At 41.9% G+C, this 17,610-nt stretch overlaps 1 protein-coding gene across 2 annotated transcripts in view; it reads right to left on the bottom strand.

The window, feature by feature from the left end:
• DEUP1 (deuterosome assembly protein 1) overlaps positions 1 to 6,364 on the bottom strand; it is a 49,549-nt gene extending 43,185 nt beyond the window's left edge. For both annotated transcript variants that reach the window (XM_062639293.1, XM_062639294.1), the window contains exons 1-2: positions 6,263 to 6,364; positions 3,714 to 3,778 (exon numbers count right to left, since the gene is read on the bottom strand). In XM_062639293.1, the coding sequence (XP_062495277.1) occupies positions 3,714 to 3,757 (44 nt within the window). In that variant the 5' untranslated portion in view covers positions 3,758 to 3,778; positions 6,263 to 6,364. The remainder of the gene's footprint in view (positions 1 to 3,713; positions 3,779 to 6,262) is intronic.
• Between the last annotated feature and the right edge of the window lie 11,246 nt (positions 6,365 to 17,610).

Here is a 17,610-nt window from a genome sequence, read left to right as displayed (position 1 = left end):
AATCCCCTGTCTGTAGGTTGTGCTCTGGGTCAAGCACTGGTCCCATACACCCTGCGTTTCATACCCTGCATGCTCAACTTCTGAATGCACTACACTAAAAAAAAGAGTTCCTTAGCATGGATAGGTGTCTATTGAATATACATTTTTTGTTCTTAAGTGGTGCATATTGCTTGTTTTGATAATTGCTACAGGAAAATGGAGCAAATTTGTTAGATTTACAGTATTATAATTAAAACTCAACATGATTTTCTATCGTAAAATTCTTTAAAACTTTTTCATCAACAAAGCCTTAAAACTTCACCATTATGCTAAGCTTGGAAAGGCTTTTTAAATGCAAATATAAATCTTAATATCTTTTTAATGTTAAAACTGTTAGCAATGCCATCTTAAAAATTTAATATGAGTCACAGAATGATAATAACCAAAGTGCAAGCAAGTATTACACTGTGATGTACGGATCACAAAACAAAAATGCCCCCCCTTTGAGGGCCTGAAACTCATCTCAAAATAGCATTAATGATAAAGCAAGCTTGGATTCCCTCTGGGTGCAATATAAAATGGCATTTTGAAAACAGAAGATGAAGTGACAATGCATCAGGACTACCTTTTCTTTGATATTGCTCTAAGGATGTGCCCTTCCAGCCTTATGTAATGTCAGGTGGCAACACTTTGGTGAACCACTAGCAATGACTCAGCTATCTAATTTTATCCTTCAGAAACAGGCACCTTATTACATGTCACATGTATCATCTAAATATTGTTATGCAAGTGGAAATGCAACTTCTAGCATGGATCATCGGGTTACCCTTTCAAATCCCTTTCAGATGTCATGGCTGACATCTTTCCCTCTTCAGTTTCACCTGTCTCCTTCAGATCATCCCGAAGAAAGCAAGTCCTGCAGCTGTGGCTAGAAAATTTTCTCTCAACAACTCTTGCATGCTTCTTAAACATAGAACCACCAATATATAAAAAGTAGTGTTGAAGAAAAAAACCCTTCCAAAACAGCTTCTCAGTCTATCTTCACCTTCTCTCTCTAATTCTTTACTTAGATCCTGTAGGTACAGCTGCAGCTGAAAAAGGAAAGCTGTACCCGAAGCTGTCGATTACTGCTGCTGTTCTACTACCAGAACTACTCTGTATTGTGGTTGTGGTATTACAAATAGATCTGCATAGGGATGTCTTTGGCAGTTATCCCCACCTACTAGCATAGAGATACTACTAGCTGCTGTAATTATTAATTACAGGCAGGGGGGTTGGAACTAGATGACCTTAAGGTCCCTTCCAGCCCAAACCATTCTATGATTCTGTGATCACTGGATGTGGAATGTGGAAAACATGGAAAACTGATATATTTTGTTTAATATGTCATCAGGTAAACAAACACACAAAGGAACAAGTATTCCCATAAAGTGAAGAAGTATGCTTATGGTCTTTTACTCATATGCATTCAGCATTCCCACCTCACTGAAGGCATACATCAAATGGATTCTTCATACATGGAAGTAATGAATTGCACTTAAGCAAGTGGCAGCTCTTTTTTGCTTAGTTGCATTTACTTTGAAACAGCAGAAAACACAGGTATCTCCATTTTAAAGTGATGTAGGCAAGCTCTTAGATTTGTTTTATTCTCTTTCCAAATTGGTGAAAATAGAGATTATTCATATTCTGCTGTCATTAATGACTGTTTATCTTAATGTAAAATCTAAATACTTCCAAATTTAGACAACCCAAAATCCAGGCAACAAGTTTTGCCATCTCTGAGTCTTTATCACAAACGATTTTGCACTAGTTAGGCCTTTCTAGCTCTATTTATCTGTCCTTTTCTTTGGAGTTCTGCACAGATCAGTATTTTTCTGATTGTTTCTCAAAAGACATAGAAAGATTATTATTGTCCATACACTCTAGAATAAAGTTGTAATTCAGAAACTGACATTCTAAGAAATGTTTGGTTCATGCTGTCAGTCTTTCTTTCATGCCTTCCTCCCTTATTACTCAGGTTTGCTGACAAATAGGAAAATATGCATGGCCATATTTAGGCTAAACAAGCAAAACTTATGCAGAACAACATTAACAAAGATTTCCATCTTACATCGTTCATTCACTTGCCATTGATCCTTAACCCAGTTTCTAGACCAATATTGATTCATTTTATATTCTTTAAACTTGCTTTAAAAATAGGAAATATATAAACCTCTTGTGATACAATAGTCCTTTAGAATCTTCTATCCCAAAATTCCATTACATGAATTAAACCAAATTTATTTAACAATTTTCAGCCATACAGAATCACACACAGCTGTGGATGGATAATTTGTGACTTATGAGTTCTTGCAGCTGGGATGTAATTGTCATGATTTCCACCAGCATTATTCTACCACCTTCCCAAACTGTAAAGCTATCTGCATTATCTCTGGAATACTCTCAGCATAGACTGAAATGAGTATCTCCTGCTATTAGATGTGTATTTCAAACTACTCTTCCAGGTTCGTTTTACAGTTCATTGAAATAAATAGCTACTGAGAATAGCTGGTTTAGGATGAGACAAATCACTTTCTAGATTCATCTGCAAAAACCTGAAATTTCCCATGTGTCAATTACAACAAAGGCAAGGCAGAGTCTGAACTCCTGAAACTGGCTTCTGACGTGTTAAAATAGTACCCAAAGAATAGCGATATTTTGATTATTTTTAAAATTCAAGTTTTTATATGACTGTATTTACCAGTCATTTCACTAACAAAAAGAATGTCCCTTAGAGCCATAAATAGGGACACATTGTTCAGAATATAATATTTTACTGCAGCAATTTTTTCCTATCATGAGAAGTGCACACATTGTTCTTCAGTACAACAGAGCACACTTTCAAATCCTATTAAAGCTTTCTTGGTCCAGAATAAGATGTGATAGAACATGTATTTCTGTTATTTAATGAAAGACTTTACACTTAGTATGTGTCATATTGTCATATTATCTTGGACTGCTTCAGGGTAATAATGATAGATTAAACTATTTAATATGAAAAATGGGTAATAAGTTTATTTACAAATTATAATAGCTAAGTATTATATTTATATGGGGAAGTACTTTTTATATTGTTGTGTTCCTTGATCAGTCTGGACAGGATGAGGTATTATATCAAATCTCACCCATTTTTACACTTCTTTAGAAAGATGATCTGCTGTACTAATGTTTTTTTAGATAGCACTAAAATAAGTAAACTTGGATTATGTCAAAAGTGATGATCATGGTGCGATGAAAAATGCACTTAATAATTAGGAAGAACTTCTGTGGTTCTTACCTGTGCAATATAAGACCAGGGTTTTAGCAATCAATAGCCTTGTTTTTAAGATTTTTGAATGCTTTAAGAGCTGCTGTAGCCCAGCAACTTCAACTATTTTTAAAAACAGTTTCAAATGCCATTTCTTAACATCTTAATAAAACCCCACATAACTTTCATTTTCCCCCTTTGGTTCAGGTATGAATATATAAAAGAAATAAATAACTAACAGTCAGTAGATTATTGCCTAAAGCAGTAAGGTTTGCTGTCTTAATTATCACTAATCTCTCCAGTTTGCATAGAAAGCAGCAGGAGAAATTGAAAAATAATCATGTTTGCTTCTAAAATCAGTAATATTTTATATTTCACATTTTTTAATAAACCCTCATAACTCAATCTCATTGTATATTCAACTCCCAGACACTAAGTCATTACTTACTTAGTGACAGCTTGTTCCTGAAATGCTTCTAAGTCCTGCTCCATGTTATTCTTAATTGTTTTAACCTGTTGAAATAACAAAACTACATCATTCAGATACTTAAATGCATGCATTTACACGGGCAAGTAGTGCATACTGGGTAGTTCCATGCTTTCCTTTCAGTTTCTGTGATTCTTCCACTGCAAATAACAGGGGAATGTAGCTCTAATTACAGGCTGGAATGGGCAAGATGAAAACTTCTGAAGTTAGCTCAGCTCAGTGTCAGTAACTCTTGCACTCAGTGCAGCACTGAGATACTAGAGGAGGTGCGAGCTTGAGGATAACCCTGGATTTCCATCCAGGGAAGTCTGCTTTGGGTCATTCTCTGTTGTGTGATGTCAGTGATTTGCCAAGACACATTGGAACATAAAAATGTAAGTATGTACCAGACCTACGGCTGCATTCATCAACACACCCCAATTAATCTATACCCAGGCTATACTTGCTCTCCAACACAATTTTGGACTCCTATTGACGATTCACTCCTTTACTCAGCAGACACAAGTACTTTGGCAGAAAGATCAGAACATGACTGTTGCTGGGGCCACTCCAGTTCTGTGGGTTCAGCTGCACACAAGGACGTGGGGCAAGCCTGGCATGCAAGAACAGGAACCAAACACATTAAAGCCCTAATTCCTCGTGGTGGTTAGCAGAGGGGCTCTCAAAGGCATGGATACCAGTACAGACAGATGTGTGGACTCTGCCACATGGCACTGCAGCCTTGGATCCACAGGGCACCAGCACTGGAGGTGACACTGCCACAGGGCAGTCACGGCTCTAACAGGGCACCCAGTACCAGAGGTGACACTGCCACAGGGCAGTCACGGCTCTAACAGGGCACCCAGCACCGGAGGTGACACTGCCACAGGGCAGTCATGGCTCTAACAGGGCACCCAGCACCGGAGGTGACTGCCACAGGGCAGTCATGGCTCTAACAGGGCACCCAGCACCTCTAACAGGGCACCCAGGTGACACTGCCACAGGGCAGTCATGGCTCTAACAGGGCACCCAGCACCGGAGGTGACACTGCCACAGGGCAGTCATGGCTCTAACAGGGCACCCAGTACCAGAGGTGACACTGCCACAGGGCAGTCATGGCTCTAACAGGGCACCCAGCACCAGAGGTGACACTGCCACAGGGCAGTCATGGCTCTAACAGGGCACCCAGCACCGAAGGTGACACTGCCACAGGGCAGTCATGGCTCTAACAGGGCACCCAGCACCGAAGGTGACACTGCCACAGGGCAGTCATGGCTCTAACAGGGCACCCAGCACCGAAGGTGACACTGCCACAGGGCAGTCATGGCTCTAACAGGGCACCCAGCACCGGAGGTGACACTGCCACAGGGCAGTCATGGCTCTAACAGGGACCAGCACCGGAGGTGACACTGCCACAGGGCAGTCATGGCTCTAACAGGGCACCCAGCACCGGAGGTGACACTGCCACAGGGCAGTCATGGCTCTAACAGGGCACCCAGCACCGGAGGTGACACTGCCACAGGGCAGTCATGGCTCTAACAGGGCACCCAGCACCGAAGGTGACACTGCCACAGGGCAGTCATGGCTCTAACAGGGCACCCAGCACCTGAGGTGACTGCCACAGGGCAGTCATGGCTCTAACAGGGCACCCAGCACCGTAGGTGACACTGCCACAGGGCAGTCATGGCTCTAACAGGGCACCCAGCACCAGAGGTGACACTGCCACAGGGCAGTCATGGCTTTCATGGCTTTAACAGGGCACCCAGCACCGGAGGTGACACTGCCACAGGGCAGTCATGGCTCTAACAGGGCACCCAGCACCAGAGGTGACACTGCCACAGGGCAGTCATGGCTCTAACAGGGACCAGCACCGAAGGTGACACTGCCACAGGGCAGTCATGGCTCTAACAGGGCACCCAGCACCGAAGGTGACACTGTCACAGGGCAGTCATGGCTCTAACAGGGCACCCAGCACTGAACGTGACACTGCCACAGGGCAGTCATGGCTCTAACAGGGACCAGCACCGAAGGTGACACTGCCACAGGGCAGTCATGGCTCTAACAGGGCACCCAGCACCGGAGGTGACACTGCCACAGGGCAGTCATGGCTCTAACAGGGCACCCAGCACCTGAGGTGACACTGCCACAGGGCAGTCATGGCTCTAACAGGGCACCCAGCACCTGAGGTGACACTGCCACAGGGCAGTCATGGCTCTAACAGGGACCAGCACCGGAGGTGACACTGCCACAGGGCAGTCATGGCTCTAACAGGGCACCCAGCACCAGAGGTGACACTGCCACAGGGCAGTCATGGCTCTAACAGGGCACCCAGCACCAGAGGTGACACTGCCACAGGGCAGTCATGGCTCTAACAGGGCACCCAGCACCGGAGGTGACACTGCCACAGCACCACCACCCTCGGCTCCACGGAGCACAGGAACCGAAGCAGCCCTGGCTGTGGCGGGCACCTGAGGAGCCCGGGGCACTCACGGCACGTCCCGGACCCGCGGCTGCCCCTCCCCTCCCGTTACCTGCCGCTCTCCCCCCGTCGCTCTTTTCGCCCTCGATGTCGCTACGGCAGCGGGATGGGCTCCGCAGCCCGGTCTCCCCCGCTGCCCCCTCCCGCCCCGGCTCCCGCCGCTCCCAGCGCCCGTTGTGGACGGTGCCGGGCGGCTTCTCCCGTCGCCGCAGTAACGCGAAGGGCGGCAGGGCGAGGCGGGAAGGCGGAGGGCGGCTAGGGCGAGGCGGGACGGCCACGGCGCAAGGCAGGCTTCGGTTAGGGGCTGCCACAGGCTCCGGATGGGTGCCGGAGTGGCGGCGAGGGCTTCCGGGGTCTGAGGGGAAGGCGGAGGGGCTGGGGCAGGGCCCGGAGGGCTCGGGAGGGACAGGGCGGCTGCTGCTTGCTGCGGAGGGAAGGAGCGTGCGAGAGGACCCTGCGGGGCCGCAGGGAGCTGCCGCAGGCACCCCTGTGTCACACGTGTCCTCTGCAGGGCCCTGAGTCCATCCAGCCGCCCATGGATTTGAAGGAAGGTGGAGTGAATTTCACCTCAGGAAGCAGCACCAGGGTAAAGAACATGTAGTTTGCGTTAACGTTAACCAAGTCCAGAGGAGGCCACCAAGATGATCAGGGGACTGGAGCACCTTCCCTATGAAGACAGGCTGAGGAAGTTGGGAATGCTCAGCTTGGAGAAGAGAAGGCTGCGTGGAGGCCTCATAGCAGCCTTCCAGTATCTGAAGGGGACCTATAGGGATGCTGGGGAGGGACTCTTCATTAGAGACTGTAGTGACAGGACAAGGGATAATGGGTTAAAACTTAAACAGGGGAAGTTTATCTCGGATATAAGGAAGAAATTCTTCAGTGTGAGGGTGGTGAGGCACTGGAATGGGTTGCCCAGGGAGATTGTGAATGCTCCATCCCTGGCAGTGTTCAAGGCCAGGTTGGAGGAGGCCTTGGGTGACATGGTTTAGTGTGAAGTGTCCCTGCCCCTGGCAGGGGGGTTGGAACTGGATGATCTTAAGGTCCTTTCCAACCCAAACCATTCTATGATTCTGTATATCATACTATATATTCTATACATCATTCAAGAACTCAGTAGGCAGGGTGTGTTTTTTTTTTTGTGGGTTGTAGAAATTTTCCTATTTTTTTTTTCTTTCAAAATGCTATTATTACTAGAAAGGGCTCAACACAACCTTTTCTTCCTGCATGACTAGCTATACTGCTGTAAAATGGCTTCAGTTTTCCAGATTATTGTGCACACGACCTGGGTTTGGGTGACACTTCTCTACACTTTTGTTGGCTTCAGTCTGCCTTACTCAACAATAGAACACATTTAAGAATCACAGCTATTTCAACTTTTGTACAGTAATAATTTGTGCTTCCAAACTTAGGGTTTATAGATGTCTTCAGACTCCAGGGATTTTTTTTCTGCCAGGACAGTACAATTCACTTTGTATTTATTGTCCTAAAATTGCATGTGGCATTTTTGGGAGCTGCTAGTCTATTTATGCACACTAAACTTTGTGCTTTTGGTTTGTTTTGCTTGGACTGTTTACTTATATTAGCCAAGTGAACTGCATTTTTAATACCAGTTCTAAGGCATAATCTATTTCATTTAGTTCCTACCTGCTGTGCTGAGGCAGATGGTTTTCATGTCAGCAGAAATCCTGTTTCAAGCTATGAATTATGAAAAAAGTATTTTTAAATGAAAGAGTAAAATAAAATTACATTCAGAGTTTCAGGAAAGCTCCTGGTAAAGTTTGCTTACTGTAGAAGATAATTGACAATTTTCCCTTGTTGTTTTCTTAAAGATCACTAAAATTGGTTTTATTTTTGCTTTACACTTTATTTTCGTGGCTTTATTTCATTTCAGGAATATCCCAGGGACACTTCAGATCTTTCCTTTTCAGGAGCAGCTGCAGGATGAGGTCAGGCGAGCCCTGATCTGATGTTAATGGTGAGGTGTAGGGCAGTGCTCTCGCCAGCACAGCTCAGACCCATAGCACCCAGCCAGAGATAGGGATGGTAACCAGTGTCCACCACAGCCCGTGGTGATGGGCAGGTCTGAGGTGACTCTGGAAGGCAAGCCAGCAAAAGTAGAGAGTGAGGTGCAGTGCTGAACACAGGCATAGTTACAGCATTGCTCAGATGGGGCCCAGGGGAACAGCCCCGAGCTGAAATGCTGCTCCTGACCCGAGGGCATCTCACACACAGCACCCTGCTGCTCTTTCTTGTAGCAGGATTGACCCCAGGTTATGGCTACACCATGTCAGAGCTGATCTTGAGGTCATTAGGGAAGAGGGAAGGAAGTTGTGGGACCTGTTTGCTGCACTCAGAGCCCTGAAAACATTTTCTGCATTACATTTCTTTAATTACACTTTTCTTCATTATTTACTTACTATAATAGAAATAATGCAAAGCAATCTCACTGAAACATTTGATTTTTGATAACCTGAAATGTTCCAAGTAAAATTTCTTCTACTCTACTGTTTTAAGCTATTTAAAAAAATGAAATTTAGTTTGTATTATCTTAAATACTTAAGTTTATATTGATTTAAAGTATTATACACTAGAGATAATTTTTAATGTAACTGCCAGCAGATTTCCATTTGCTCATTTGCAGCAACTGAGGTGAACTTTTCAGCCATATTCCCAGTGCATATATTTTAATTTCTTCCCTGTCTCATCATCTCTCAGTGGTAATCAGTTATTCAGAAATGCAACTTCCATCTGTCAGGCCCAAATAGAAGTGGGGGAGGTGGGCAACTTAAAAAATATACAGAAAAAATTGCATATCAACATTTCCAAAGCTTTTTAGAAGGACATATCCACTGCCATTAGCCAGAGTTGTGTTTCTAATGCCCTGATGTGTCTTTAAATACCTCATTCACTCTATTAAAAGAAGTCCCATATCAGAACGTTGACATTTGCTATTTGCTTTTGCGCATCCACATCCTCTCTTGATTAGAGCTCGTCTTATGAGGTGCAAAACCTTTCTTTGTTGGCCTTAAAGAACATGCTTTACAAATTATGATAGCCAGCAAATGCCTAGAAAAATACTGTAAAATCAGCTTATAGATCAAAATTAATGGAAAGCTATAAGCACATTTCTGCAGAAAAAAAGGAGGTAGATCAGGGCAGGGACACAAGAGAGTATGACCAAATGTCAAACGAGACAAGTTGCAACATTGATATTCATATAAAACCAACAGGAGTTAGTTAGGAAGATGCCTTGCAGAGAAATCTAGATAGATTGAAGCATTGTGGTATAACGAATGGGAATAAATTTAAGAAGTTGAAACGCTGGATTCTGCACCTAGGATGGAGTAACAGTGAGCATGAGTATAAACTGGGGGAGGAGTGGCTGGAGAGCAGCCCTGCAGAAAGGGATCTGGCGGTGCTGATTGACAGCAGGTTGTGAGAGTCAGCAATATGTCCTGGCAACAAAGAGGGCAAAATGCATCCTGGGGTTCATCAAAGCTAGCCAGCCAAGAGATGATTATCTGAAGTCTTCCAGATGTGTTATTTTTGTAGTGCAAAATGTAATGGTAGGTAAAAGTTAAGTGCATTTGTGTATTTAAATACAGTTTTTATTTAGAGGATATGTTCATACCTCACCTTGCAATCTTGGATGACTGATTTGATTGAATATTTTGTTGAAGTAGGCTCAGTGTAGCTCTCATAAGAAATACAATCATTCCTTCAGCATAGAAATCACATGGGTTTAATGGTATTTATGTGATGGATTCGTAGAAGCTGTACATTAGTTTAATAATTACATTCTGTACGTTAGTTTGGATGTTTATGAACATAGCAACTTAATTTACAGAAGCTCTGTTGGAAGTGACAGAAAAGAAAGGGAATAGCTCAGCATAAACCATCCATCAACAAATATGCAGAAGTCACTGAGAGACAATAAAGCCTACAAAAAATCCCTAAGAAATAAGCAATAAGAGAAGAATGACATTTCAAAAAGAACCTTTGAAAGAGGGATTTCTGTTTCTGAAAATTAGGCATGCATAAAATCTGCCTGAGGATTCTGAAGGTGCCTAACTAATTTACTGGCAGGAGGTGATAAATCCTGACATAATACAGACATAGAGGCAGCTAGATGTCTCTAAATGTTTTGTTTCTAGTTTAAACTGAAAACTACTCTTTTCATAAGCAGCTTATGAAATCACTGAAGGGAAGAAGAGAAAGAGCTTGGATTTAATTGGATTTGCCAGGTAAACCGATTGATAAGTCATACTGTAGGCTGGGACCTTACCTAAAAGTGGAGAATTGTAAGAATTTATCCTGTGATAGGAAACATGAAAATTAAGGGTATTGCTCTGAGAGAATGCAGAAAGGGGATAAAGGTGCCATTAGATCTGTTTCTATGACAATTACAAGTTAATCTTTCTGTGTCAGTCTTTAATGATGCCAAAAATTAATCATAGACTCATAGGATCATTTAGGTTGGAAAAGACTTTTAAGATTGTTGAGTCCAACTAACACTGCCAAGTCCACCACTAAACCACATCCCTAAGTGCCACATCTACATGTCTTTTAAATACTTCCAGGGATGGTAACTCATGTCCCTGGGCAGCCTGTTCCAATGCTTGACAACCCTTATGGTGAAGACATTTTTCCTAGTACCCAACATAGAACTCCCCTGGCACAACTTGAGGCCATTTCCTCTCATCCTATCACTTGTGACTTGGGAGAAGAGACCAGCACTCACCTCACTACAGTCTCCTGTCAGGTAGCTGTAGAGAGCGATAAGATCCCCGCTGAGCCTTCTCTTCTCCAGACTAAGCACCTTCAGTTCCCTCAGCTGCTCCTCATCACACTTGTGCTCCAAGCCCTTCACCAGCTCTATTGTCCTGCTCTGGACCTGTTCTGGCATCTCTGTGTCTCTCTTGTAGTGAGGCACCCAGAACTGAACACAGGATTTGAGGTGCAACCTCACCAGTGCCCAGTACAGGGGGACAATCACTGCCCTGGCCCTGCTGGCCACACTAGTGGTGATACAAACCAGGATGCCATTGGCCTTTTTGGCTGCCTGGGTACAAGCTGCTCATGTTCAGCTCTGTCAGTCAGCACGCCCAGGTCCTTCTCCGCTGAGCAGCTTTCCAGCCAATTCTTCTCCAAGTCAGCAGCATTGCATGGGGTTGTTGCGACCCAGGTGCAGGACCCAGCACCAAGTCTTATTGAATCTCATCTAGATAATATATGCACGAAAGAAAAATCTCTTTTTTAAAGCTTTCTGCTGACATTTTCTGGAAACTCATAATAATGCTTAGCATTATAAAACATCTTTTAGAATGGCATGGTCTTTCCTTTGTAGTTATTGCTACTGCAGCATAAAAATTCTACTTCATGGTTTAGCAGTATGGGGATGGTTTCTAGTGCTAGGCAATATTTCTTGGTTATCTTGTTTTTACTTATAAAATGAAGTAGCTGCTTTTCTGTGATCTTGTCTGCAATTAAAAAGAAAAAACTGTTAAACTTCATATTGTGCATTTCATCTGTTGCTGTATCTTGTGCCACAAGTTGCTTCATTTGCTGTATTGTGCCACACTGACATAAGGATTTATTAAGAATCGTTCTAGTTAAAAATAGGCAAGATAGAGAAACATATAAGCTCTCTAAATCATATATTTGAGTTTGTACTGTCTGAAGGGGTGACAGGAAACAAATTGTGCATTTTGTTTCATGTTAAATTTTAATTAGTTTATATCTCTATCATTTTAGTTTTCAATGGCATTTCAAATGTGATAAGGATTGTAGAAGCTGCTTTTGGCCACATTTAAGTTTGACAGCTGAAAGGTGGATAATTGGAACTTTTGTGATCTTGCAAAGATTCAAGATTTACTTTTTTGACTCAAGCACATTAAGTGAATATTCTGTTGAAATAACTTGTAGAGAAATAATTAACAGTGCTGACATTTAAGTTGTCATTCAGGGTTTCAGAGTTAGCACTTGGGGGGACGACGTGGGAGTTCACATTACTCGCTTGCATAAGAATGTATTCATATAGAATGCAACACTATATTGGTTATATTTAGATGGTATTTTCAGGTTATGCTTTGATGATCATGTACTCTGCCATAATTAATTTTATTTATTTTATCTTTGGGTTCATCATTTAGTTTTCTAATGATCTGAATACTGTTATTTTTAGAATTGGGGTACAGTGGTAGAACAGTTAAAATGTATTGCTGTGGTGCCTTCTACTGAAGTTCATTCAAAGGCCTGAGCTATTTGAATTGTCTGGCAAGGAGAAGCCCCCATTTGACTTGAATGTAGGAGGGTATTTGGTCAGTCGAATTAGGGTCTCAGAGACAGGCAGATTGGATATTGGCTATGCCATTCTTTTGCTTTTCTCTAGAAACAGAAAACTGCTTTTCAACAATCTCACATCTAAACTCACCCTTCTGACCTTGAGAGTCTTCATTCTATTTAGAGTGCAAATAACAGTAACACAACATTTGCTTACTTTCTTTGCCCTCTGCAGGCTCTTCATTATTTACATGCTCAGGGCTGAGTTTGGGTTGAGCAAATACTGCACCTACTTGAACCTCAAGTTTGTGTAACAATCGTTAATACACAGTGATGAAACTTTGGCTAGTATGAGTACTTCAGATATAGAACAGCAACAGCAGCAATGAAAACTTTGCTTCAACTTACTGGAAAAACAGCAAGCAAGGCTTTCCTGTCAAATCTGAGATAACAGGAATACAGTACATTTTCTAAAAGCTGGAAATGAGGGCTGGAGTGCTCTCGCACTCTTCAGCAGAGGAGCCAGGAGCCTGTTCTGGTTTTGGCTGGGATAGAGTTAAGTTTCTTTCTAGAAGATCCTTAATCCTTGGCTTTCCCTCCCAACCTGGGCAACACCACCTCATAAGACCATGTTACAACTTTATTCAAGGCATCACATTGTTACATTGTGAGCATTATGCTGTTGCCCAAAAGACTAATTGGTCAGATTCAAGCCACAGTCAATTTAGCTTTTATTGAGAGTAGCTGGTCAAATTAGAGGGGAAAATGTCTAGGACCTATGGGGAAACATGCAGACACACACATGTGCAAACATACACAAACACAAATGTGCACTCTGAACCTTACACTTGTTCTGGGTGATTGACTGGCCAGGACAAAAGATTCTTGGAGAGGTATGGCTCTTGAAACATCCAATCGCCCAGCTCAGTTGGTATGGCAAGAAAAGTGCTACAGCTGACTCTGACCTCTGCCTTTTCATAGCTTTCGGGTTGCTTGGCCAGGTTGCTGCTGGATGTTTCTGGGGCATTAGGCAGAGTTTTCCTCAAAGCATCTGCTCTGGCTGACCTCCCTGCCTGAACTTGGCTGAGCCCTCTTGGTTTGGGGGCTGTGTTTTTCCTCACTAGTACATTCAAGCCTGCTGCTTTCTGCTACTTGCTGGTTCCAGCCTGACCTTGACGAGGTCTCAAGGCAAAGCAATGAAGATGCCAACAGAAAAGACAGTGTGTATTCAGGGAATGGTTTTCTGATGCTACTGAGAGCAAAGGCTGATTTTACCTGGACGTTGTCAAATTTTATGTTTTTCTTGTGAATAACTGGCCATAGTTTGAGCCAGTTTTTCAGTAGCATGAGAAGGAGCATCACTGTTGAATTTCAAGAACTCCAACCTCTGATTAGTCACCTTTTCCATTGCCCTTCCGATGAAACAGCAATTTGATCTGTTTTTCTTTTGTGTGCATACTATGGGAACTGAGACAATTACTGTAAAGTGGTGGCAAGAAAGCAAGAAAGAAATCAGCCCTAGTTTTATTTGTATCTCTGGCCTTTGAGCAGAGGGATTTCTTTTCTGCTTCCTTCTTTGTATCTGAAACACAAGGCATGAGAAAACAGATGGTCCTGTAGGAGCCCTCACAGACATCGGCATGGTGTGTCAAAAACACCAGGAAGGACTAGGTAGATGAAAGAATAAGGGGAATGGGAGCAGACAGGGTGGGTACAGGGCACACATGTGAAAGGGAGGTGAGAGAACAGTAGTTTGCTGTCAAGTAAGATTAATAAGATTCTGCCTGTACTGACCAAAATCACCTTTGTATATTAGGGGCTGTTTGGGATGCTAGTTCCTAGCTGTACACACACTGGTGCTGGGCAAAGGAGCATTCAAAGGACAAATTGCATCCATAATACAGCATTTATGGCATTTGGTCCAGTTTCATGATGTACCTGTGTTGTGCAATTGTCGAGTCCACCATGCATACAAGCGCACTGCCTTTCATGGCTCCATTGCAGCTGGAGCAATGAAGGAGTACAGGTCAGATGAAACAGGACTGAACAAGTATCAGATGGAGAATCAATCCTCCTTTCAAACTTTTGCAACAAGTGTGAAGGAGAAAGTCTGAATGGTGAATATAGCTTTATTTCCAGAACTTCATTAGCTACTGTTGTAACATTCCATTGAAACCAGAGGTACAGTGGACATAGGTCTGCAGAGAAGATCTTAGTTCAGTAAGAACCTAATTGGTTCCTAAGTAACTAAATAACATTGTTATTTAGTAACATGAAAGCTACCACGGAATTGTTTTATAGTGATCCTTTCACATTCTTGCATATTCTTTCTCTGCCCTAAAACAATTCTAGTTCTATATCAGTACCTTCCATATCAATTCTTCACAGCAATTTCACACATTCTTCTTTCGGAACATTCAGATAAAAAATTGGCTTGACTAGAAATGCTGTATTCCTCTACCGTCTTCTACCATCCCAGGAAAGGCTCCACGTTTGTTCCCTTTCTGGTGCCACTTACTTTTCAAATCCAACTGTAGGATAATTAAGTTATTGACTTTCAGGGTTGCCTAAACATACACTGTAAACACAGGGGTTTGCATATGACACCAGTGTCCTTGTATAATCTTTTGTTCTAACAAGTTTTGTATTCCTGACTAATATCTGATTGCTGTAATCTATAATTGAGTGAATATACTTTTCCTTATGAATAGCTGATTGATGCCCAAAGATCCTTTGGGACAAAGGCAGCTACATACATATAAGGTGATATTATTATTTTCCATCTTATCAGAAAAAGTCCGCAGCTGGGGAGATATTAAAGCAATATTTTCAGCTCTCCACGTTCCCAGTAGTTTAAATTGAAAACCCAAATACAAAATTGCTGACTAAAAATAGCTTTCTCCCCTCAATTCCTATTATTATGGAGAACATCCTGCATTACTTCTCTCAAGGCCATAATGATCTTTAAAGGCCAATTCTAATGATATTCATATCCAGGCTAGATTTTATTGACTGAAACAGTGGCTGTCTTCTGGAGATTTTCTTTGACAGGCAGATAGAGCTTACTGGGTAAGTATTTTGGGGGGTTTTGTCCAAGATTTTCTTTTACTTAGTTTCACTTCTCCCACCCAAAAAATTCCTTTTGCTACATAATGTATGGATCAGTGAGATGGGATCAGCTACTCCTATTTTTCTGCAATTTTCCTGAATCATTTTGTGCTTCATGCCAAAACCATGCACTTAATGGAACTTTATTCAGTGGGATAACTGATTACCCAAAGTGTCAGAGGATGCTTGAAAGCAGTCAGTCTGTGTAGAGTTTAGGACTTCTTACACATGGTTACTGCAGAAAAAGAAACTGTGATGGCCAAATGTATAGAGTCATGACCTTTAGCAAATAGAGAAGGAGTGATTCTGTGAACTCATGAGTTCTGGACTTAACTCTGAACTTTGTCATAGGCTTCATATGTTTTTCAGCAAACCATTTGGATTAATTTCCAGATACAGAAAATAGTTGTAATTAATTATATTCTCATTTGTCTATCTATCCTTTGTCTTTGGCTGTTGCCACAATGACCATTCCCTACTTATTGTACATGCAATATTTAGGAAACAGAGCCTTGGCTTGGTTAGCAAGGTCCCATTACATCCAATAATTCTCTTGGCTGGGATTCAATAGCTCAGTGACCATGACATTAATTATTCATGTACATTCTTCATTCACAGATTGTTCTTCTTACTCACTTCAGCAAAATTAGTTTAATGAAATTTCATCTTGCATGATAGGGAAAGATAAATCTAAGCCAAACTAACATTTCTGTTAATAGGCTGTAATGAAAAGGCATTCTGCATTCTCATCCTGTTTTCCAGTGCAGTTCAATGCATATCATTGATCATTTTACAAAATGACTGTTAGAGGTGTTTTGAAATCAGAAGGATTGCATTCAGTTAGCAGAATCAGGGGGATACTGGAATTTTTTATATGGCTTTTAAACATTTCCACGTCTAGAAATTAGGTTTTTAATATGCTTTTCAATTTATCTATTTAAATAATAGTTTATTTGCTTAGAAACATTGGGAACATCTTCGTTGCAGTTTAGCATCTTTGTGCTAAAAAGCAGAGAGTTTTGACCGTATAAGATTAAGCTGCTTTGATGGTTCTTGTTATACAGTGTAAAGGGTTTTTCCCACAGAGTTTTCTGCTGGATAAAATCCACAGATCAAAGCATCAACTGACATGCTGATAAAGACTTTTGTGTTCTCTTTGCATTCTTTCAAACCTTGGCAAAAAAGCTTGCTTTCTTTTGAGGTATTGAATTCTTTATCAGTGCATAGAGAGTAACTATATTTGCAAATTTTGCTTTCCAAAAGGATTCACTTCATTGCTCTCCTTTCCTTAAGTTTTGGGAAGTGAATGTGACTCCCAAGCCACATGGTTAGTCATCTGTTACTGCCACATGGAGCCAAATCTGCAAACATTTCTATTCCTGCCTCCTGTATCTTTTCAGGTTCTAGTAGGTTATTTTTAAATAGTTATAAAACTTGACATGTGTTGTTGTACAAATGGTGGACTTGGAGATATCTTCTATCACTTTTAGTGTGTAGTCAAGCTTAGAATTCCTCATCCTTCTCACTGCCTGGAAAGCCATTTATTGTTGGTATATGTTTGGTATATGCGTAGTTTGGTAAGTTATAGTGTGCATAGTTGATGTAACACAGAGTGAAGTAGCCTAAGGTGAAATCTTTGAACCAGTAAGAGGATTTTAATCAACTGTCTTTGAAAAAGGGAATCACTAGTCAAATGCTAATACATTATTTCCTTATTAAGCAGTTCCCCATTACAGCTCCCTTTTTATTATCTTTCATTTTGCACACATTAACCCCCATACTATTACCTTCAGTAAAGACATTGCCTGTTGCTACTAAAGGGTTTACCCAGGCCTTATCACCCTTTGTATCTCAATAATGCCTTTCAGTGAGATACATGAAATAATTGTGTAGCTGTTCAACTTATACAAGGCCAAACATAGGTTTAAAAGCTATTCTGTAGTTCTTTGGAGCCAACTGTGTGACCATTTTTTATTTCGGTCAAGTCAGGTTCAATTGCATTATTTGTAT

This window comes from Pezoporus occidentalis, unplaced genomic scaffold (genome assembly GCF_034315485.1).
Source record: "Pezoporus occidentalis ecotype Australia unplaced genomic scaffold, CSIRO_AGI_Poc_V1 ctg6, whole genome shotgun sequence".
In the NCBI taxonomy this organism is placed as follows: domain Eukaryota; kingdom Metazoa; phylum Chordata; class Aves; order Psittaciformes; family Psittacidae; genus Pezoporus; species Pezoporus occidentalis.
Note: the sequence above shows the minus strand (reverse complement) of the source record. Positions and strands in the feature narration are given on the sequence as shown.